At 34.2% G+C, this 24,198-nt stretch overlaps 1 protein-coding gene across 8 annotated transcripts in view; it reads right to left on the bottom strand.

The window, feature by feature from the left end:
- The window catches only part of CDC27 (cell division cycle 27), a 58,998-nt gene that overhangs the window by 7,453 nt on the left and 27,347 nt on the right, over nt 1-24,198 (bottom strand). For 3 of the 8 annotated variants that reach the window (XR_010937511.1, XM_067715815.1, XM_067715811.1), the window contains exons 6-16: nt 23,409-23,563; nt 23,092-23,303; nt 21,797-21,911; nt 19,345-19,478; nt 11,237-11,336; nt 9,805-10,012; nt 9,420-9,592; nt 6,445-6,597; nt 5,329-5,537; nt 3,365-3,482; nt 931-1,059 (exon numbers count right to left, since the gene is read on the bottom strand). Coding sequence is in view for 7 of the 8 variants with exons in the window: in XM_067715815.1 (XP_067571916.1) it covers nt 931-1,059; nt 3,365-3,482; nt 5,329-5,537; nt 6,445-6,597; nt 9,420-9,592; nt 9,805-10,012; nt 11,237-11,336; nt 19,345-19,478; nt 21,797-21,911; nt 23,092-23,303; nt 23,409-23,563 (1,706 nt within the window). In the remaining variant the exon portion in view is untranslated. The remainder of the gene's footprint in view (nt 1-930; nt 1,060-3,364; nt 3,483-5,328; nt 5,538-6,444; nt 6,598-9,419; nt 9,593-9,804; nt 10,013-11,236; nt 11,337-19,344; nt 19,479-21,796; nt 21,912-23,091; nt 23,304-23,408; nt 23,564-24,198) is intronic. The other 5 variants (XM_067715817.1, XM_067715814.1, XM_067715816.1 and 2 more) reach the window with 3 other exon arrangements.

The raw sequence follows: 24,198 nt of genomic DNA on the forward strand, positions 1-24,198 counted from the left end.
AGACGTTTTAAAAGGACAGAACAGTAGGATTAGACATCCACTTCATAAAGAAAACCAGAGCGAGACTATAAGAATCACTGAATAAATGACAAAGAATAAATTATACATTTAATCCCTTTATATATCTTTCTTAGTCTTGTAAAAAGTAAGGGCTTACCACCGAGTTTGTATTTTTCGATTTCAGCAAATTTCAATGTGTACTGGAATAACAGATTTCTAGGGAAAGAGTCCACTAAAATGCATTATGTAACCCAAGTTTTTCCGTGCACTTAAATTTCCGGTATTTTTTTGGTAACTTTTTAACTGTTTTTAGTAGAAAGAGCCTGAATTTATTTAAAAAGTAACCTGAACTTAAAATCAAAACTTTGGATTCATAGTTTATGATTACCTAGTCTTCCTGTTATAAGATCTCATAACTCACTCTGTATACTTTTCCTTTATGTATTATTCTTGTGATTATTTGATTAATGTCTGTTCTCCCTCTAGAAGGGTACTAGATGGTAAGCTATTCAAAGGCAGGAAATATGGTTGCTTCACTTGCCACTATATTCCTAGTGCCTGACATATAACAGATACTCAAATAAATACTTATTGAAAAATGCACACATTCATTTGTCATCTGTTCGCATATTTTGGTCCTAACAGGATGGTTTATGTTTTACATTTAAGATAACTGCCTTTCCACGTAGGAAATCTTTTCAAGGGATAACCATATATTCCTAAATATCCATACACCCATCCTTCCCATGAGTACTTCTCATGAAGAAATAAAATCACACAGGCACAAAAAAGAAATAGCTTTTAAAAATGGGGAAAATAGACTATTTAAGATAAAAATTCAAGTATAAATAACTTTTAGTTTATTAAAAAAGGGGCAAAACTTAAGCAGTACAACGTTGGAGATGATTAAGATACATGTATATATCTTACCTTATATTTTTCATTTGCAAATAAAACTGAGGCTCTGTGAAATTTGCATAGAGGGTTCTTAGGATCAATAACAATGGCTTTGTTTAGGGTATCCAAAGCCTTCTCAGATTTTTTCAGTGCGTGCTGAACCTGTAAGAAATAAAGATCCTACTTTTCCTTTTGATATTTATGAGGAAAGGTGAAAACCAAATAGTGTGACTCAAAACCAACATAGCTCCCAATTCACCATTACCCTACATAATGATAATCAAGATTCTATCTTTAGAGTAGATAGTTGGTTACCTTTAAGCTTAAAAGATAAGAAAAACCTTTGTCTTCCTTCTCAAGAAAATCTGTACTATTTAGCTAGGTAATACTCACATTTTAACAGATTTATTATGGTCCTCTAAATATTAGACTTTTCGAAACTTTCCAAGAACCCCTAGAGGATTTGGCTCTAAAACTTACCAACCCTGTTTCACTCGGAACAATTACACTTTTACATATTTTAGGAATTTGTTTTAAAAATGGTCCTTCTGCTTTACATATTTGAAAACCATTAATCTGTAATTCTGGGTAGTAAATAATTTATTTTAAATAACTTAAAAAAAAACCAACCAAGTCTCACTATTTATTCCTGTGTACTCATATTCTGCTGTTCCTCCTTAGATGAATTATATGTTAAAAATGAAGTGGAAAAGACTCACAGACATAGAAAACAAACTTATGATTACCAAAGGGAAAGGGGTGGGGGAGGGATAAATTAGGAGTTTGGGACTAACAGATACAGACTACTATATACAAAATACATAAACAGCAAGGACCTACTGTATAGCACAGGGAACTATATTCAATATCTCATAATAACCTATAATGGGAAAGAATCTGAAAAATAATATATATATATATATATAACTGAATCATCTTGCTGAAAACCTGAAACTAACACAACATTGTAAATCAACTATACTTCAAAAAAAAAAACAAAAACAGGGAAACTATAGCAAAGATAAGTGAACTTTGTAGGTCTTAGAACCCACAGATCACACAGTGCTGGACTATGGGCTTTAGAAACTGGCCAGTGGGGGGTGTTCAACCATCACACTTTGTCTGTTTTATATTGTATAATTATGAAACCATGACCCAGTCTCTTACCTGGAATTTGAGTGTGATTGGAAAGTGGGATTAAAACTGAAATTATGTTCCTTGAAAATCTCAATTAAAATAAATAAATAAGTTAATAAAATAAAATAAAGTGGAGTGAATGGATGTGATTGTGGAACTTTAACCAACAAGAATGTGAGAGTAGGTACTGCCAACATCTGGTGCTAAATTCATCTATGCAATGATCTTTGCAGAATGTTATTACTACATGCGGCCAAATATTCTGCCCACAGAACTGAAATCCTAAATACTAGTTTCCTAACAGAGAAGCATACTCTTTTATCTAAAAACTTCAAAGAAATCACTCAAAATTATAAAACAATCTGTTCCACAATAACTTTAGAAGCAAGCCTACTATAAAATATGTTCAACTTCACTAAAAGGTATCAAGAGATAATCAAGTTTGGTTTATCTTAAGTGATGGAAAAAAAAATCTTTAATTTGACATACTTTATATTTTTTGCACAGTATCTAACTATAAAAGAGGTTACCATGTCAATTTTTAAGAAAATTATTATAAAGAACTAGAATTCTTCCCCCAAAATGAATAGTGAAATTCCAAACTAATATAATTTTCCTCATATTGTACGCTTGCTCACACAAAAGCCAAACTTGCTGAGAGAAAGAAAAAGGGGCAGGGGAAGGAAAGAGGGAGAGGGAAAGGGGGTGAGAGGGCAAGAAAAAGAACTTAAGGTACCATGCTTGCAGAGAAACTAGTAAATGAGATTTTAAAAAGCAAACATACCTTTTCTCCTATCTTATCAAAGTACAACTTATTATCAGATACATTAAAAAAATATATAAAATTGGCAATCCACACTGCCTTATAATAATTTTAATTACTCCTGACATATCTATATCACTCAGAGGCTAAAATACAGGAAATAATTTGCCTTAAATTATTAATTACTTAATTTAGGAGCTAAATATTAATATGGAAAACTGCTTTCAAAAATATGAAGTATCTCATATGAGTGTTATAATAACACTCAAAAATATGAAGTATCTCATATGAATGTTATAATAACCCTATGAGGTATGCAAGGTGGTATTACTTGTCATTCATAAAATAGAACCTCAGAGAAATTAAGTAACTTGCCCAAGGAATGAGGGTACTCCAGTGATTTCTCTTTATGCCAAGCAAAAAGGCAATATTTTTGGCTGTAAAAGAATCTAGGATATTGTTTCAAGAATAACAATAACAAAAAGCCCTAATTTTCATTATAGCAATTAAGTCAATAACAAACATTTCAAAAGGGATTAACTGAACAATACTTAGAAAGCTACTTACTACTCCAATGTGGCAAAGCAAAACTGAACTTTGAGGGTTGATGTCAAGTGCTTTCTGGAAATGCATTTCTGCAAGGCTGAATTTTTCTTGCTTGTAATAAATCATTCCTAAACCATACCTGAGAGTTTAAAATAAAGTACAATTTTAGGGATATGAACTGCTAATTTAGTTCAACTAATAAAAGGATATGTATGGAATGTGGCATTTTAATAAACCAGTAGAAAAATACTGATGGTCTTAGGACAGGCAAAAACGATCAGTCATGATAAATTGTCAAAGAATTCTAGCCAAGTCACTTTTACAGGTAAAAACAATAAATCCAATCCAGTCAATCAATCAATCAATCAAATAAAACTATAACAATGAGGGAAAAAAGAAACCACATCCTTAGACCCACCACTACAATCTAGATTTAGTAACTAATTTTTACTGAGTGGTTATCATGTGTGTGTGCCAAGAATTTTGTTAAATTCTTTGTGTGATTTACCTCATTTAATCCTAGAAGGAACCAAGGAGATAGGTACTGTTACCAATCACATTTTTAAATAAAGAAACTGAGGCTTAGAGAAGTTAAATAACTTGCCCAAAGTTATACAGCTAATAAGGATTCTAATCAGTTCCTTCCTTTATGATTCTAGACCCTAAACTCCTAACAATGCTAATTCCATGTTATTTGTCCAAATGCATATATATTTTATACTATAATTAGAATATGCATAGTGTCATGTTCTGCTTCCATCCCGTCTCCCCACTCACTGTGCCAAAAATATGCTCCTATAGATTTCAAAATTTACAGACTTCAAAATTAAATTTTTTAAAGGCTTCAAACAGACTTCAAAATTATACATTTTAAAGACTATGTAACAGTATAGTAACTTCACATACAGGTATTTTTCCTGAATTTTCAAAACATCAAATGAACACATTGTGACAGATTTACATTAAGGATCCCTCTTGGCTAAACTAGCTAATGATGATGGGGAATAAACACCAAATAATTAAGAAAAAAAGCACAACAGTATATCTGCTTTATTTGTGTGGTTTTGTTTATTATTATAATTGTGTTAGAGGTGAAGAAAAGGTATGAAAAGTTCTGTGCTAATAACGGTGAAAGTGGAGATAACTGAAGATTGGAGTTGGAAAAACAAATTTGCTTAATGTTTAGTTAAATACTTATATAGTTACCTAAATAACTCAATATTGAAATTCTTCCCAGTAAAAGCTTGCTAGTCTAAATATTCCTCCTTTTCTCTAATTGAAACAATTATTTTTATAGCATAATATTTGATATGGTAAAGTTTTTTTTTAAGAATGCAACTATTGCAATATAGCAGAACAGACAGTACATATTTAAAAAACAACAGAAGTCCTATTAAGAACTGAGCTCTGAAAATATCACAGAGAACTTTATGTGAATGTTGGCAAGCCTGACTGTTTAATAGGTCGGCAGAAGCCAGCACTTATCAGGCCATCTTTCAGGCAATGTAACTACTTAGAAATGAGATATCCATTAAAAAATACATATACACCAATGAAAAAATATATTTCAATAATCTAGTGCTTCAGATTTAGTGACAAATAGAAAATTGCTATAATGATTAACCCAAAAGATTAACCTTCCACAGTCCCAACCACTTTCTATTTTAATCACCATTTTAGTGTTCTAAGAAATAGTAGCAAATCAAAGTAACAAAACCACCTATTTGCAAAAATTTGGTAGGAGAAAAGGTTGAAACTGTTGAATATAAGGATCTGGAATTCTATTGGCATTAGTTAAGAGTTTGTTAAAGGTATAAATTTCACATAAAAAACCATTTTGGTTAGAAGTTATCAACTAGTAGGTACCATTCTCAAGTATTAGTTAGTAATCAAATTCATGACAACAAAGAGATATCTAATAAGAAAAATTACTGAGTATCAGCCCCATCAATAAGACACTGCCTTTGCACTTTGTTAGCACTTACCATGCATTATAATGTCTAGGATTGACTCTGATAGCATTTCGAAAACAAGCTAATGCTTTGTCTAATTCTTCAGTTAACACAAACTCATGCCCTAATAGAGTATAGGCATAAGCATAATTTGGATCAACCTGGATAGCTCTCTGGAAGAATTTAATCGCAATATCATGTTCCCGTTGCAAACTGAAACAGTTCCCTGCAGCACACCAGGCCTTAAAAAAATGGAAACAAGAACCAAATGCACAATTAAAATTTTGTTTTATTTTTTTCTAACAAAAGCAATCTATGACTAAAATCAAGACTCAGATCTTATTTAGAACAGAAAGACAGCAATTGAAAGAGTTTTAATATAGTCAATCCTCATTCATGGATTCCATATTGGCAAATTTGTCTACTTTCTAAAATTATTTGTAAAACCAAAATCAATACTTGCAGTGCTTTAGTGATCACTGGTGGATCCAAGTGTGATATGTGTGTGTGTACTTCCCCTAGGAGCAATGGTTCAGTATTTGCCAATTCAGTGTTCATGGAGACTACAGAAGCTTAAATATGTTACAGAAGTACCACTAAATATTCTTGAGGTGCACAGAAATAAAATCCTTATAGGACTGAAACATGTAAACTGCGCCTATGTCTTAAAATGACAGTTAAAATTATTATTTTAATTTAAAATGAGCACTTTAAAAAAATCTCTATTTCTGTTTAATGAACTCTACTCTTGGTGACAACAGCAATTATAACAAAACCAAATCTTGATTAATCCTGAATGAAAAATCTGCTTTATGATTTTTCTATTTGTGAATCTGCACCATATACTCTAGGATTTCCCCTTCTTCTCTGAGTCCCTGCCAATACAGAAGAATACGAAAATAAGTGTGGGTGATACTAAATGAATGATTTGGGTCATTTCCGTTTGGTAAAGATGATCAAAAGATAGCTACAGGGAATTCCCTGGTGGTTCGGTGGTTAGGACTCTGCACTCTCACTGCCTAGGGCCTGGGTTCACTCCCTGGTCAGGGAACTAAAATCCCACAAGCTGAGCTGGTGAGGCAAAAAAAATAAAATAAAATAAAAATAAAAAAAGATAGCCACATAAGCAAAGTGTTTCAGTTAATTTACCTCTGGTGAATTTTTATCCGTATCTGTTAAGTCTTTCGAAAGAACTGAAAGAGCAACATCCTTTTGAAGATGCCAAAGTGTTGTAGAGTAGATCTCCATGCCTTCGACTCTGTAATTCTCAATTCTTCTAACCTCTGAGAATATTCTTTCAGCCTGAAATATAAAAACTAGTAAGGGGAAAACAAGTTGATACAATTTACATATACAGAGGGAGAGTGCTGGGCACTGTTCTCATAGGACCTAAACGCTGCCTTGTTTTACAGTGTTTATGTGAACTAGTATTGATACTAACACATGGCCAAATTGAGCAACCTTCCATGGTAGGTCAAATATTGATGTAATCATATTCACACTTAACCTAGTTTTTATAAACAAGTTATGGCAGGAACATGAATTCTGAAAAGAAAATTTGTTTCCACCAAAAAGACAGAAGAGAGATCTATACAAAGTTAATAATTTAAAAAGAAGTCAATTATTTTATTCTCAAAAAACACTATTCCATGTTTTAATTATGGCTTTATAGAATAACTCTCAGGAAAGGTGAGAGAAGAATGACCTGTGTAATACAAAACCTATTTTTGTACTGATTATTACGAGGTTGAGCTGAAAACTTCAGGGGAAAAACAGGCTTGGCTGGCCACCAACCCTATGGCATGTTGAGCACTGAATATTTTCATCAATGTCTTACCTGCTAGGAACTATAGTCCCTGCCTAGTATAATTCCCTTTTCTTCTGCAGCACTCTCTTGACTTTAGGGTCCCTTCTCAGCTACCAGGTCAAAGTTTTTCCTCACCACACTCAAAGCTTCCAGAACTGTGCTTCTCTCCCCTGAAGTTTGAGGCTTTGGGTTATGTAGCTCCCCAGTTTATCAATTCAGTAAGTTAAAAATTCTGAAAGTCAAGTTTAGTTTAGAATAAGGAATATCTGGTCTACTCTTAATGAAATGAAGATGACAAAATATGGAAACAGAATTTATAAAACTAGAAAAATAGGAACAATTCTTACATATGGCCATATACTATTTAAATTTAGCTTAGATTTGTGACTTCCCTGAATCCCTTAAAAGTTATACAGATAAGTTTTTCAAACGGGCATTTTTCAAACAGGCATTGGTTAAGAGAAGACAGACCTAACCACCTGCTAAATACAGGTTTTGGAAACCTTCTGGTTTAAAATTTTTCAGAATCTATTGCTTCCTCTGAAAAGTGACTGTGCCATAGACAAAAAGGAAAATGAAAAAAAAACTTACTAAATTAAGTTGAAACAAAGGCTTTCTTTAGTTAAATATCTGGGTCTACATCTGCTCTATAATTAGGGGTAACAATAAAATTCATGTAAAGTACCTGTGAAACAATAAATAAGAAATAATCCACACAAAGCTTTTACCTGTGTACCAATTAAAAAAACCACAATCCAGCAATGAAAAAGTCTTTCTGTCTACAACTCTTTTTTCTTTAGTACTCAAAATTACAAGATAAATTACTATTTATTACAAGATAGATTACAAAAATTATAAGATAAATTACAATTGTAATTTACAATAAATTTCAATTCTGCATTTATTCTCTACCTGGAAGTACACTTCACCCCTAGAGCTTTGTATGGCTCATTCAGGGAGAAGTAACCTTTTTCTGAGCATGTTTTTTAAAAAATAGCACCATAATTCACTGTCTCCCAATCTCCTTACCATGCCTCATTTTTCTTTCATATGACTTATTGCTATGTCATATGCTTATTGCTATTATTATTGCTATTTCTTTCATATGCTTATTGCCTGTCCTTATATATTTATTGGCTTACAATATGTCTCTTACTAGAAAGTAAGCTCTCTGAAGGCAAGCAATTATCTGTCTAGCTATATTACAGTACAGAATAGAGTCTAGGATACAACATGCACTCAAATATATGCTGAAAGTAATCAGGGCAAATAAGTGACCTTATTATCAACTTTAAATAATTTATGTTAGAGAAATTTTACTAATATATAGGTTTCTTAAAGTTTTTTTTAAACGTTTTTCTAATTTTAAGTTTAGGGGCAGGGGGATGAAGTGCTTTGAAAGAAGAAATGGGGAGTAAATTAGAATTTTCTTTGGCTTTAGGCTAATCATCCTCTCTTTTCCTGATTTAAACAGATAACTTAAGCAACAAATATAATTAAAATTAAAATGATAAAAGCCTTGTAATATGGACATTATGTTCTCCATTACATACAACTTTCTCCATAGTATTAAATTTATAAAACATACTAAATGCCAAAAAGTCATCCCAGTAAGAACTCTATATATATAGTAGAAAGAATTGATTATAAACATCTATTACATGGTAAATACACATTTTCAGATCCAACTAAGTAGAGTACAAATGTTTCACATAAGAATGTATCGATGGGGACCTCCCTGGTGGTCCAGGGGTAAAGAACCCACCTTTCAAGCAGGGGACACGGGTTCCATCTCTGGTCGGGAACTAAGATCCCACATGCTGTGGGGCAACTAAGCCCACGTGCCACAACTATTGAGCTCACGCCTCAAGGAGAGAGTCCGCATGCCACAAACTACAGAGCCCGGGTGCCACAACTAGAGAGAGAATACCTTCCTGCCACAACTAGAGAGACACCCAAGCAGACCATGTGCCGTAACAAAAAGATCCTGCATGCCTCAACAAAGATCCTGTGTGCCCCAACTAAGACCCGACACAAGCCAAAAAAAAAAAAAAAAGGAAAAATAAATTTAAAAAAGAAAAGAATGTATGGATGACTTGGGTTCTCTACAAATCTATCTCAAGTAATCCCAAAGAATTTAAACTACCCCTTAACACAAGAAAGAATTGTGCTCATATATATATATATAGTGACAAAATAAATATAGACATTACATAATAAATACTGACCCTTTATATCTAGGCTTCTCAAGCATAAGCATTTTAATTAAATTTAAATTATCTCTAGAAAGGCATATATAACTGTTTTTCATACTTACTTGCATGTACTCTGAAAGTTCAAAATAGGCCCTTCCAATCTGGCACAGGACCCAACCAGTATTGTAGTGGTGAGAAGGTAGGTGGCTCAAGATATTTATAGCTTCTTTGCAGTTGTATGAGCACAAAGCTAAATAACCTTTCCCCATTTCACGAAGAAGGCTCATCAAACCTTCTAGGAGAAAACAATGTAGTAAACAAAGGAGAAAAACACAGTAAAGCAGTCTGGTTTTCTAGAAAGGCTAATTACAAAATAATTCATTAAAAATTCCAACATCTATCCAGAAAAAAATGGAAAGCACTTTAATGAACATAAATAAATTTACTTAAAATAAGTGAATAAAATAAAATAAAATACAAAGAAGACATTAAGCATTTAAAACAGACCTGCTGCTGCTTTCTGTAGATTAAATGCCTGGATCTGAGGTGTGATTGTGGAGATTTTCCCTTCTGAAATGATTGCAGAGTCTAATTTAGTTATTTCTAGGCTATCATTTATGTTAGGTTGAGTTATTCCTCCTTTATTAGTTTTACTTTTTGTTTTTCTGTTTGGGATTTTAGGTGGAAACTTCATTTTTAATTTTTTGCTATTCTCCTGTAACAAGAAGGAAAATCCCACACTTATTATACTCATTTATTTTAGACATCCCCCCAACCCTTTTCTCAAGTATTAGATATAAAATAAACAGTTTTGATTGATCTGTATTTTTCTCAGAAAACAAGTCATCAGTCATTTAATTTGGAACGCAACAATTCTGAAAATAAATCATAGTAACTAACTAGTGTTTAAGGTACATTAGCTTTAAGCATTTCTCTTTATTGAAAGTATATCACTTTTGGGACTTCCCTGGTGGTCCAATGGTTAAGAATCCACCTTCCAATGCAGGAGACGTGGGTTCGATCCCTGGCTGGGGAACTAAGATCCCACATGCCGTGGGGCAACTAGGCCCATGAACCACAACTAGAGAGAAGCCCACGTGCCGCAACTACGAGCCAATGCAGCCAAATAAATAAACAAACATTTTTTTAAAAACCATCATTTTCATTTATTATTTAAAAATAAGAAAGTAAAAAAAAAAATAATAAGAAAGTAAGTAGATACAACAACTATCTAATTGTCTCAGAGCATTGTAATTTATAAGGTACAAAATTGCTGATCTATATATGTCAAAGTTAAAGACTGTCCATAATATTTGTCAATAGATGAAGAAAATTTACCAAAGGTATAAGTTCCTCCAATTGTGCAAAGAAACGTGCAAAGAAAACACAGAAAATTTCCATTTACTCTTCCCACAACTTTTAGCAATGGTAACATTTGACATAACCGTAGTACACCATCAAATCCAGGAAATTGGAATTGGTACAACACTAGCAACCAAAACTATAGATCTTATTTGGATTTCATCAGTTTTCACATGCACCTTTTAAAAAATTTTGGTGTGTATACTTCAGTATAATTTTGTCACATGTATGGATCTGTGTAATCAACTACCACAATAAAGATATAGGACTGCTCTACCACTACACAAAGAAATTCCCTTGTGCTATGCTGTAAAAGTCACATCCTCCCCTCAGTTCTAGCTCCTAATAACCACTGACCTGCTCTCCATCACTATAATTTTGTAATTTCTACAATGTTATATTTATTAAAGGACCAAGAAAATTTACAAATGTTACAGATGGTCCTCCAAATTAAAAAACATTAAAAAATTTTTAAATAGTCTCCTAATTTATTCATCAGACATTGAGTCATCGATGAACAGAAATTTTAGAGGAGGAAGCATTAAGTAAATGTGATATACAGAAATCTTTAAATTACCTTGGTTGTAGAGCTGTCACTAGTAAAAAGTCGTGAACTTCTTCGAGGCAGTGCATTTGGGGGAGATGTGATAGTGGGGCTCAATACCTGAGGTGTTGTACTAAAAAATTATAAAAGTAGACATTAAAAAAACCCCTCAGTTTATGACCATTAACTATTGTTTCAATTCAAGTATATTAAAATATAAGCATTCAACATGTTCGCATTCTAAAATTGATGACATCAGTCCTTTTCTCATCCCCCTATGAAAACTCTTATTTAAAAAATGATTCTTGTTACGATAAAATGATAAAAATTATAGCACAGATCTTCACTCTATCTGAAATTGCTAATTTGAACTTAAAACAATCCACATAAAAATTATGGGTCAATAAATAGTAAACACATCTATAAACCAATTATCTCTAGCCCTCATTTGCAACTATAGCAAGTTAGAGAAAAAGAAAAAGAAAGCTGGACATGGACAGTCTAAATGTGGAGTATTTGCCAACAAATAAATACCACTAGAACAATTGATACCTGGGAAGTTATTACCCTGTAAATTCAAACAGCCACACCAAGGGATTATTCTGTTTAGAGCAAAAGGAATCTAATAATCACTTGGATAGATTTTTTTTTTTACTTTAAAGGCAAATCTTAAGATATAAGAATTCTATTCTTGATACACACACTATACATAAAATAGATAAACAAGGATTTACTGTATAGCACAGGGAACTATATTCAGTATCTTATAATAACCTACAATGGAAAAGAATCTGAAAAAGAATATATGTGTATGTATATATATATATGTGTATGTATGTAAAACAAATCATTTTGCTGTACACCTGAAACTAATACAATTTTGTAAATCAACTATAGTTTAATTACAAAAAAAAGAATTCCATTGTTAGAAAGCAAGCAGATTTAAACCTCAAATTATCTAATTGACAGTAAGTCTATGGACTAAACTATTTACAGTTTATACAGCTTATGGGAAATCCTACTAATTACCTGAGTCTGGGTCAAAGAAGCTTCTGAAAATAAAAGAGAAGCTGACCAGTGAATAAAAGAATGCACAGGCTTTCAAAGATACAATCTCAATGTAGAGATTTCAGCAAGTGAGGTCATTTGGGTTGACCAATTTACTTTTTAATGATAATTTTTTTATTAATACTATTTTTTTTTAGCACAGTTTAAGGTTCACAGCAAAACTGAGGGGAAGGTGCAGAGAATTTCTATATACTCCCTGCTCCCACACATGCACAGCCTCCCCCGTTATCAGCATCCCCCACGAAAGTGGAACAATGTTACAGTTGATGAATCTACAGTGACTATCACATTGTCACTCATTGATAATCATCCAAAGCCCATAGTTTACCTTAGAGGTCACTCTTGGTTTTGTATATTCTATGGATTTGGAAAAATGTATTATGACATGCATCCATCATTATATTATCATACAGAATGTTTTCACTGCCCTAAAAATCCTCTGTGCTCTGCCTACTCATCCCTCCTCCTTCCTTGGCAACTACTTACCTTTTTACTGTTTCCATAGTTTTGCCTTTTCCAGAAACCTATTCATTTTTAAAAGTACCATTATCCTTTACTTGGCAGGAACAACTATGTGTCATTTATACTATACATGTAAGCTATATTTTGTCAATAAGATTACGTAACTATAGAAAAGACTTTTGCCTGAGAAGTAGGAGGGAATAACTTCATAGTATGGAGCAGTTTATAGGGAGGACAAGCCTGAGAAAGATGCTGAGCTTGCTTTAAACAGGCAAAAGGCTACATGAGGGTAACATACATCTTGTGGGGGTAGAAGTAAAAATAATAAGAGAGTTCTGGGGCTAGGAGGTTAAAGAAGACATCCCTGTATTATAATTTTCATTAGGGTTCTGTTAGCTCCAAAGGGCCATCTGACAAAATAAAAAACTCAAAGTCTGACAGGCACCAGAAAAGTGAAACAGGATACTGCATCTGTTTAACTAGGAGTTTGACACTGAAAGGCATGTGCTCCAGAATCAGACTGTTGAAGTTTAAAATCAGGTTCTACCACTTACTACTTAATTTGACTATGTGCCAATTATATGAAATACCATTTAAAAAAGTTTTTGTAAACAGCATCATCTTATGGCTTTGCAATAAAATATGAAATATCCTAGTAATTATAGGAAAATGCCTTGGAAAGGTTACAGAAATGATTTTTAGAGGTTAACATGTGGAGAAAACGATGACCCACAAACTTTCTTGGGTGATTTAGCTAAGAGTACTAAATAAAAGAACAGACTTCTACCAATTATGATAGAGTAATATGGAATTATTTATTCCAGATTTATTCTCCCATCTTAATCAACTATAATACTGAACAAAATATATGAAACAATGTTTTTCAGACACTGGACAGCAGGTAGCACATGCCTGAGGAAAGTTCTGAGGATGCAGGGCAGGGAAGGGGAACACAACTAGAGCTCAGTGGACTCCGTGTGTTGAGAAGAAAATGTTGAGAATTCAGGGAAGCCAAGGCAGTTAGAATCTGCAGATTGTAGCACCAGAAAGGAGAGTGCTACAAAGAGGGGAGCTCCAAAGATCTGTAAGAGGTTTCCTTAGAGTCTTCAGTTGAAAACTGACCAGTGCAGGTGTTTGAGTGTTGTATGATAATTTGCCTAGTCTTGTCCCAAGTTGTTGATAGGGAGCTTTTAAATCTTCAGAATTTCCCAAGTGATATCTTTGTTACTCATTGTGGGTGTCTGGGACCATGCCTAAGTTTATGCTAATGAAGTGACTCATGGTGGGGTCCTAGATAGTTTCAGGATGGGGAGCTGGCCATATTGGAAAGATTAACCATGTGATTAGAGGACTGGACTTTGAGCTAGGTGATATTAGCCTGACCTCCTCCAGGAAGGGGAAGGTGGCTGGAGACTAAGTTCATTCAAGGGATCAATGACACAATATATCATGCCTATGTAATAAAACCCATTAAAAACTCTGAACATCAAATCTTGGTTGAGTTTCCTGGTTGATGAACACACAGATATGCCGAGAGGGTGACATCTCGATTCCACATGGAGACAGAGGCTCTTGTATTCAGTACTCTCCCAGATCTTAACTTATGGGTCTCATTTGTCTGGTCCTGCTCTGTATCTTTTATAATAAAACTGTAATTTTAAGTATAGCACTCTCCTAGATTCTGTAAGTTGTTCTAGCAAATTATCAAACCTGAGGGGCTAGCATGAATCCTCAAATTTGTAGCCAGTTGGCTAGAAGTGTGAGTGGCCTGGGGAACCCCTGAGCTTGTAACTGGCAAGTCAGTAAGACTTGATGACAGTCTTGTTGGGACTGTGACCATAGCCTGCAAAATCTATGCTAAGTCTGGGTAGTTAGCATCAGAATTGCTTTACAGTATTGCAGTGAGGAAACTACCAGAATGTGGTGAAAGAACTACTGAAAAGGAGCAGGCAGAACAATTCTTGGAGCTCACCTTGGTCTGGGAATGGCTCATATATTCAATAGCCAGAGTGAAAAAACTTCATACTAAACAGAACATTGAGTAGAGTATTCAAAGTGGGGCAAAATTAATCCAGACTAAAGGCTGCTCTTGTCCCACCGAACAAATTAAAAAGCAAAACCTGAAAGGATCAAGCTGTTAACAAGTAATTTAAGTGCATCCCACATATGGTCACCTTATCTTTGATAAAGGAGGCAAGAATATACAATGGAGAAAAGACAGCCTCTTCAATAAGTGGTGCTGGGAAAACTGAACAGCTACATGTAAAAGAATGAAATTAGAACACTCCCTAACACCACACACAAAAATAAACTCAAAATGGATGAAAGACCTAAATGTAAGGCCAAACACTATAAAACTCTTAGAGGAAAACATAGGCAGAACACGCTACGACATAAATCACAGCAAGATCCTTTTTGACCCACCTCCTAGAGAAATGGAAATAAAAACAAAAATAAACAAATGGGACCTAATGAAACTTAAAAGCACAGCAAAGGAAACCATAAACAAGACGAAAAGACAGCCCTCAGAATGGGAGAAAATATTTGCAAACGAAGCAACTGACCAATTAATCTCCAAAATATACAAGCAGCTCATGCAGCTCAATATCAAAAAAACAAACAACCCAATCCAAAAATGGGCAGAAGACCTAAATAGACATTTCTCCAAAGAAGACATACAGATGGCCAAGAAGCACATGAAAGGATGCTCAACATCACTAATCATTAGAAAAATGCAAATCAAAACTACAATGAGGTATCACCTCACACTGGTCAGAATGGCCATCATCAAAAAATCTACAAACAATAAATGCTGGAGAGGGTGTGGAGAAAAGGGAACCCTCTTGCACTGTTGGTGGGAATGTAAATTGATACAGCCACTATGGAGAACAGTATGGAGGTTCCTTAAAAAACTAAAAATAGAACTACCATATGACACAGCAATCCCACTACTGGGCATATACCCTGAGAAAACCATAATTCAAAAAAAGTCATGTACCACAATGTTCATTGCAGCACTATTTACAAGAGTCAGGACATGGAAGCAACCTAAGTGTCCAATGACAGATGAATGGATAAAGAAGATGTGGCACATATATACAATGGAATATTACTCAGCCACAAAAAGAAACAAAATTGAGTTATTTGTAGTGAGGTGGATGGACCTAGAATCTGTCGTACAGAGTAAAGTAAGTCAGAAAGAGAAAAACAAATACCGTATGCTAACACATATATATGGAATCTAAAAAAAAAAATGGTTCTGAAGAACCTAGGGGCAGGACAGGAATAAAGACGCAGATGTAGAGAATGGACTTGAGGACATGGGGAGGGGGAAGGGTAAGCTGGGACGAAGTGAGAGAGTGGCATTGACATATATACACTACCAAATGTAAAACAGATAGCTAGTGAGAAGCAGCTGCATAGCACAAGAAGATAAGCTCAGTGCTTTGTGACCACCTAGAGGGGTGGGATAGGGAGGGTGGGAAGGAGACACAAGAGGGAGGGGATATGGGGTTATGTGTATACGTATAGCTGATTCACTTTGTTATACAGCAGCGACTAACATAACAATGTAAAGCAATTATACTCCAATAAAGATATTAAAAAAAAAATTTAAGTGCATCCCAGAACAAAACTTGAAAAATACTTAAAAGGATACAAAAAGTCCAGCATTCAACCACGTAAAATTTCCAATAACTGGCATACAAAAAAACCCTGGCATGGAAAGAAGCAGAAAAATATAACCTATACTGAAGGGAAAAACCAATCAATAAAAAACAGACACAGTAAGACTTAGTAGTTAAGATCATTAGAAGAGCTACTATAAAATGTAGTTCCATATGTTAAAAAAGGTAGAAGAAAGCATGGGCATGTTAAGGAGAGAACCAAATCAAACTTCTAGAGATGAAAAACAGAATGCCTAAGATAAAATACACACACACACACACACACACACACACACACACACACACACACACACACTGAATGGGATTAACAGCAGATTAGACACTGCAGAAGAAAAGATTCGTTAGCTTGACGACACAGTAGTAAACCCTATCCAAAATGAAAGAGAAGAAAAAGACTGGAAACAAAAAAGAACAGAGTATTAGTGAACTGTGGGACAACTTTAAACAGTCTAATATACATGTACTTAAAGTCCCAGAATGAGAGAGAAGGACATGGACAGAAAAAGTATTTGAAGAAATAATGGCCCCAAATTAGCTAAATTTGATGAAAACTATCAATTTACAGATCCAAGGAGCTCAATGAATTTGAAGGCCAAGAAAGGAGAAAACACACTACAGCACATCATAATCAAATGGCTTAATTATCAGTGATAAAGAAAATATCTTAAGAGTCAGAGAAAAGAGACAGATTACATACATAGAGAAACAAAAATGAGGATGGCAACAGGCTTCTTGTCAGAAGCAATGCAAGCCAGTAGACAGGAACGCAACATCTTTAAAGAAAAAAAAAACTGTCAACTAGAATTCCATACCCAGGACTTCCCTGGTGGTCCAATGGGTAAGACTCCGTGCTCCCAATACATGGGGCCCGGGTTTGATCCCTGGTCGGGGAACTGTTAGATCTCGCATTCATGCCACAACTAAGGGTCCACATGCTGAAACTAAGAAGCCCACATGCTGCAACTAATAAGTCCACATGCCACAACTAAAGATTCCGCATGCCTCAACGAAGATTCTGCAACTAAGACATAGTGCAGCCAAAATAAATAAATATTTAAAAAAAGAATTCAATACCCAGTGAAAATATCTTTCAAAAATAAAAACAAAGGTGAACTTAAAACTTTCTTCTGCATACAAAGGCTGAAAAAAAATTCATTACCAACAGACCTAGACTACAAGAAGTGTTAAAAGAAGTCCTTCAAGATGAAGAAAAAAAAAATACCAAATTGAAATTTGGATCTACAGAAAGAAACAGAGTGCCAGAAACAGTAAATATGTGGGTATCTATAAAACAGACTTCTTTTTCTTATTAAAAAAAAGTCTCTGTTAAAGATAACTATTTAAGGCAGAAACTACAACAATCACTCTAAAGTAAAATATATGACAGCAATAGCATACAGACTGAGAGAGGAGCATGAAAATATACCATTATAAGGTTTTATACTGTATGTGACATGGTAAAGTATTACGTGAAGGTAGACTGTGATAAGTTAAAATGTGTAATATAAACCCTAAAACGACCTCTAAAAAGACAAAATAAAGAGTAAGTGTTAATAAGGCAATGTTATGGGTTGAATTGTATCTCCAAAAGGATATGTTGAAGCCCTAACCCCTGGTACTGTTAATGTGAACTTTTTTGGAAATATGGTCTTTTTAGATGTAATCAAGTTAAGATGAGGTCATCAGGGTGGGCCCTAAATCAACATGACTGATGTCCTAATAAGAAAAAGGAAATCTGAATACAGAGGCACACAGAGAAGATGGCTATGTGGAGACAGAGGCAAATACTGAGTTGTACTACCACAAAATAAGGAATGCCTGGGGCTACGAGAAGCTAGAAAGATAAGGATCCTCTCCCAGTGGCTTCAGAAGAAGCATGGCCCTGTCTATACCTTGATTTTGGATTACAGCTTCTAGAACTGTAAGTGAATAAATTTCTGTTGTTTTAAGCCACCCAGTTTGTGGTACTTTGTTACAGTAGCTGTAGGAAACTAAAACAAGCAATAAAGAAGATAAAGTGGTGTATATCAACAATACCTTAACTTAAAAAAAGAGAAGATAAAATGGAATTAATAATACAAAGAACACAAAATCATTATAGTTGATGCATATTAGTTAGTGTATTTGTTTAAAGTGAAATGTATAATTCAGTAAATTATGTTTATGTATTCTTCAAGACTAGCATATACTTGGCCTGATTAATGCTGCTCTGCAGGAGGCCTCAGGCTCCTTCTCATAACTGAGCCTGAGGCAATCACTGTCACCTGCCTGAGAGCTGGCTCTCATGATGAGACGTACCATCCTGGCATTTTAGAAATATTGAGGCCTTTTATATAGTCAAGGTGTATGCGCACGTACGTCTGTTTTAAGACTTATGGTACATGTTCATTATTTTAGGAGACAAAGTTGGAGCTTTCTCTTAAAATATTAGCTATAATTTATTTTTGAGTCCTTGAACAAGAGAGATCCTACTTAACACCACTTCTGTGTGGAAATGGATTCATTATTTGAAGATTTATTGGAAGATTAGTATTATGATCCGTTTATAGAAATGCATAATAGGGGAAGGCGAGAATAATCTATCTGTACTTGACCAGTGGAGAAGGTCATATAAAAAAAGAAGAAAATTATTTTGGAGGACTGCTCAGAATATCTAGTTCAAACAAATTCATGAGGCAATTAGAGTAAAAAGGTATTTTAGCTAACTCTTGTCTTTACTTGCATAATAATACTCAACTAAAAATTAAACTCGTTTTTCAGTAAGTTAGAAATTTCAAATTTAACATATTCAAAATTTAAAATAGTCATTCTAGAATTCTTGGGACAGTCAAAACCTGCCTAAACTGAAGGATTACAATCATGTTTCACAATAAGAAACAATATCAAATAATGAACAGTATCAAATAATGACACCATAATAAATACCTTGTTTGTGGGCCAGAACTTTGTGTTTGTGCAACAAGAATTGGAGTTACCTCTCGACTGTTTCCACTCTGTGAGAAGACAGACTTTGTTCCAGTTTGGCCGATTCTGGCAACAGACTGTAAAACACAAAAAGTCTAAGGTTTGTGAATTATAAATTGCACTGTAAATGATAAAAGACATCATGATGTGCCCATCTACATTTTCCTAATACAAGATTTCATATTATATACCGTCTGTCATCTGAAAACACAAACTATTAATGTCATTATTTATGTCATTTTAGGTTAATTTAATGTTATATTAGAATGAACATCAGCCTATTTCTTCATATTAAGCTCAGTATTTTTACCCTTACACTATCCTTTCATCTTTCAACTTTAGTTTCCAGGGAAAGGCTCAAAATTCCTAGAAGCCATTTATTTATATATCTTTCCCAGTTGGGCTAAATGCTGAAGAACTTTAAGACAGCTACTATTCTCAAGATTTATGATCTAACTTAGTATACATAAAAAAATAATAATACAGCAAGATTTTATATCCCTTCTTTGGCACTTAGTAAAAACAGTTCTAGAGTAATTCAGAGGAGTAGATTAAAAAAAAATCATCTGATTATTTTCCAAATTCTAAGAATATTGCTCTTAGAATTAGCATTTCTTTCTGGTGTGTTCAATCTTCTATTAACTGGTCTCTGCTTGCCCCTTCTCTTTTCTCTAATTTACTACCTTATTTCTATTTATTTTAATCACTTAACCTTTTTTTTTCTTTTTTGGCTGCGCCACACATAATGAGGGATCTTAGTTCCCCGACCAAGGATGAAGCCATGTCCCCTTGCAGTGGAAGCACAGAGTCTTAACCACTGGACCACGAGGGAAGTCCTCACTTAACTTCTTGATAAAGTGATCTCTGGCTACTGTGTCAGTGGATACTAAAAAATTTTTTTACTACCAAATTAAGATCTTTAGCTACTCTCTCTTTCCCTAGGAGAGCCTGGCCATTCTAACCCTTCAATTATTATTTCTATCACTTGGCCAGAGTCTTTCCTCTATAACTAACTATCCACTGAATATTTTCACCTAATCTACCACTCCCTTCAATAAAACTTTTATAACACTTCCTCCTCTTCCTTCCCCAGATTAGCACCTCTACATTCACACAAGGGACAAAACTTAGTCAACTCTGGTCCTTATTTAGCAAAGTACTATCTACTAAACTCACTACTTGGTTTGATATTTTTAGTTGATACTGCAGGCAGACCTAGAAGTATACCTTTTCCAGGAATGTCTTGTAATAGAACAGAGGCAGAAGAGGTTGAGACAGGAAGAGGTTGAGACTGGGCAATGAAATCATGTAACTGTTCATTGCCTAACTTGTCCTTAATTACTCTGACTCACATGGTTTTGGCCTACTTCACCTGGCATGCTAACCACCATCCTGCTATGCCTTCTCATAACTGTAATAAACTAATTTCCACATTTATATTTCACTCCCATAATAATACAACAGCAGGTAGTTGCCAACTTTTAAAAAATCCTATTTAAAATAATCCACATATTAACTACTTTATAGTCCCTGTTTACCACTCTTGGAGTTCCTATTATCACTCATTAAGAAGCTATCATAGAAAAAAATTTTGCTGACTCTAAGGAAGTTCAGGAGTAAGAGTAAAAACAAAACAAGAAGCAACATGTCTCTCTAGGAGGGTAAAAGGGCTATATCAGTCATTCACATACCAGTTTGACTCATTTAGCTTCCATTTCTTAAACATCTATTAAGCACGGCAATAAGTATTTTACATATAACTAATTTAATTCTTACATAAGATACCCTGCACCACGGATATGTTTTAAATAAACAGCACTTTGGCTTCTACTGCCACAGACTTTAATAAAAGAATATTATAAAAAGAGTCGCAGTTGCAACTCAGTCTTGTTGCAGTATTTACTATAAGGATACTGTGAAATATTTTTCATTTTACTATACATTTATTACATATTTACTCCACCTGTATGAGGATCCACTATAAAAATTTTATTATCAGAAATAGCTGGCTTTATCATGTTAATTAGTAAAATTAAAAAACAAACATAGTGGTGGGGATAAGCAAAAACTATGGCAGGTATAATTTCCATTATTTACCTTCGAAGTGATAGAAACAATCTTAATTTTGTTTTTTAAAAAAAGGAAATTAAAAATCTGAATGTTTATTTAGCTATATGCTGAATTAAACTATACTTGTGAGTTACAAACTTACATGGCCAATAGAGCAACCAGCTTTGTGTCTCCTACTATGACTGGAGGCTATGATAATGACAACTTTCTTTTACATTTAGATAAACTCTTCTAAGGCAACAGCAATTAAAGAAAGTTAGATTCTGAAATTGCCTTTAACAGATTGGAATTTTAAATGAATTTCCTTCATCAATACCAAAACTGTATTTTACACGGAAAATACCTTTTTTGAAGGAGCTCCGGTTGATGGCACGTCAATTACAGAAGATGTATTAGTGTAGTTTTGTAAATAGGATCCATCTCCAGGACTTGGGGTTTCTAATGGCAAAATCCCAAAACTGAGAAGAGGTTGAAATCAAGGTGTCAAAAAGTCATCAAGGCATATATAAAGCAGCAGTATACTTAAATTAGAAGGTCTAAAAGGAAGAGAATGGCAAATCAGTCTTGGGGGCATTTAGGATCTGAGGGGCAGATTAAAAATAAGCTGTGAATGTAGACTATTCCACCCACCATAACTAAAATTTTAAAAAAAAATCAAACAATAAACTACATTGAGCAGCAACTACTGACTCAGGAGATTTATTAGAAATAAAGAAGAGTGGGTTTGTAAAAGCTAAGATCCAAATTATCAAATTACTTCAAATTCTTGCAATTTATGGGATTTAGACCCTATTACAGAGAAAATGTCTCCAGAAGCCAATGAACACATCTGTGGATTCAATGAGTTTTGTAATCTCATGGTCATACTATTTTAGTAGCTCCCTGGAACTGGGACCCAACTCATAGTCTGTTTTAACATATAATTTTTTTTTTTTTTTGCGGTACGCGGGCCTCTTACTGTTGTGGCCTCTCCCGCTGCGGAGCACAGGCTCCGGACGCGCAGGCTCAGCGGCCATGGCTCACGGGCCCAGCCGCTCCGCGGCACGTGGGATCTTCCCGAACCGGGGCACGAACCCATGTCCCCTGCATCGGCAGGCGGACTCTCTCTCAACCACTGCGCCTCCAGGGAAGCCCCTAACATATAATTTTTTATTTTGATTCTTTTGGATATGCTTCCTCTGGGCTGGGTTCCTATATTTATATATACATATATTTCTGATAATTTGACAAAATATTTCATATCAATAGGTGTCAATTCTTCCTTCCCATTTTGGAATACAGTACTTTAACAATAACCACTGCTGTCACTCTGATTATTATCATAAGCAATCCAACATTTTAAGAGGTTCACTGATGCACAGCCATAAACACAGTATTTTTTAATGCATACACCAGCTGAATAATGCATGTTTTAGAATTTTCTCCAATATTTAAGACGGAATTTTTATCACAGGTACTGTATTTCTATTACTTCATTTTCTGAAAATGGAATAGGTTCATTATTGACTTATTAAATACCTCTATTTCCATAATGATTTAGAAGTTGCTGTTCATATTAATTTATATTACTAATATAGGAATTACTATATGATCGTTTAATATTACAGCACATTTTAAAGTATCTTTTATTTGTCTTACCTTGGGGTTAATGGGCTAAGAGCAGCTGGTCCTCCTAATAAACTTCGACCAGTTTTTGGTTTATTTTGAACTTGTTTAGATAATATGGAAGTTCCTGTTCCAAGAGGGACAGTATCTGGTGAAATTACAGCTGAATCAATATAAGACACTGAAGAATCTGTATTCAATGAGTACTTTGAATTGGAAGATTCTAAATTCAATCTGTTTAATTCCTGAAACAGAAAATTTCTACCATGTCATTTATGATACATTATTTAGTTCAGATCATTGATTTTCATTTTCACAATATTTTGAACACTAGTGTATAATACACTTACAATTGTGTCCTGGGGTGTTTCTGTAAGAACTGTCTCAGGCTGTCTGTGAGATAAACTATGATTAGATACTAGTGTTGTGCAAGAGTTGGGCAGACAGCTGCTAAAGTTCTGTAAAGATGTTAATTTAAATGTTTGGTCAGGATCTGGCTTTTCACCTGTGAAGGGGAAAAAAAAAAGTTTGCCTCTGAGGAAACGAAGGTTAAATTTTTTTTTCAAGCATGCATAAATCAGTGGAAATAAGGCCTTATCCAAAGTTTTAAAGTTCTTCTGTTTCAGTGAATCAGATTTATCTCCCAAAAGCCCATCCATCAATTTATCGTAAAAGTTTACCCCTAAGATAAAGCTGTAAATTCAGGAAATAAACTAAACCACAATGACACTGACTTTAAATATAATAAATCACAGGAGAATGCAGATTTCTGTGTTTGTTTTAAAGCAGAAAGCAAATAGATCTCATTTTGCTCAAGGTAAGGAGTGAGGGTGAAGAGGTGAAACGCTGTAGAAATCATACTAAAGTTTTGAGCACTTCCATGTAAAGACACAACAATGTTTTAAAATGATCCTTTATGCATCCTGGAACATATATACTGAGACACTCTCCCCCCATATTATCCAGGTCTTATTTATAGAACAGTTTCTGCTCTGGGCATTCTTTTAATTTCTTTTCTTACCCAGAATGCTGTTTTGGCTAGTGTTATACTCACAATACAACTCATTCTAGAGGACACAAGAATGGACACATTATTCCTAAAACATATGATTCTACCTTATTTCTTGTTCTCAATTTTAA

This window comes from Pseudorca crassidens, chromosome 19 (assembly GCF_039906515.1).
Source record: "Pseudorca crassidens isolate mPseCra1 chromosome 19, mPseCra1.hap1, whole genome shotgun sequence".
Taxonomy (NCBI): domain Eukaryota; kingdom Metazoa; phylum Chordata; class Mammalia; order Artiodactyla; family Delphinidae; genus Pseudorca; species Pseudorca crassidens.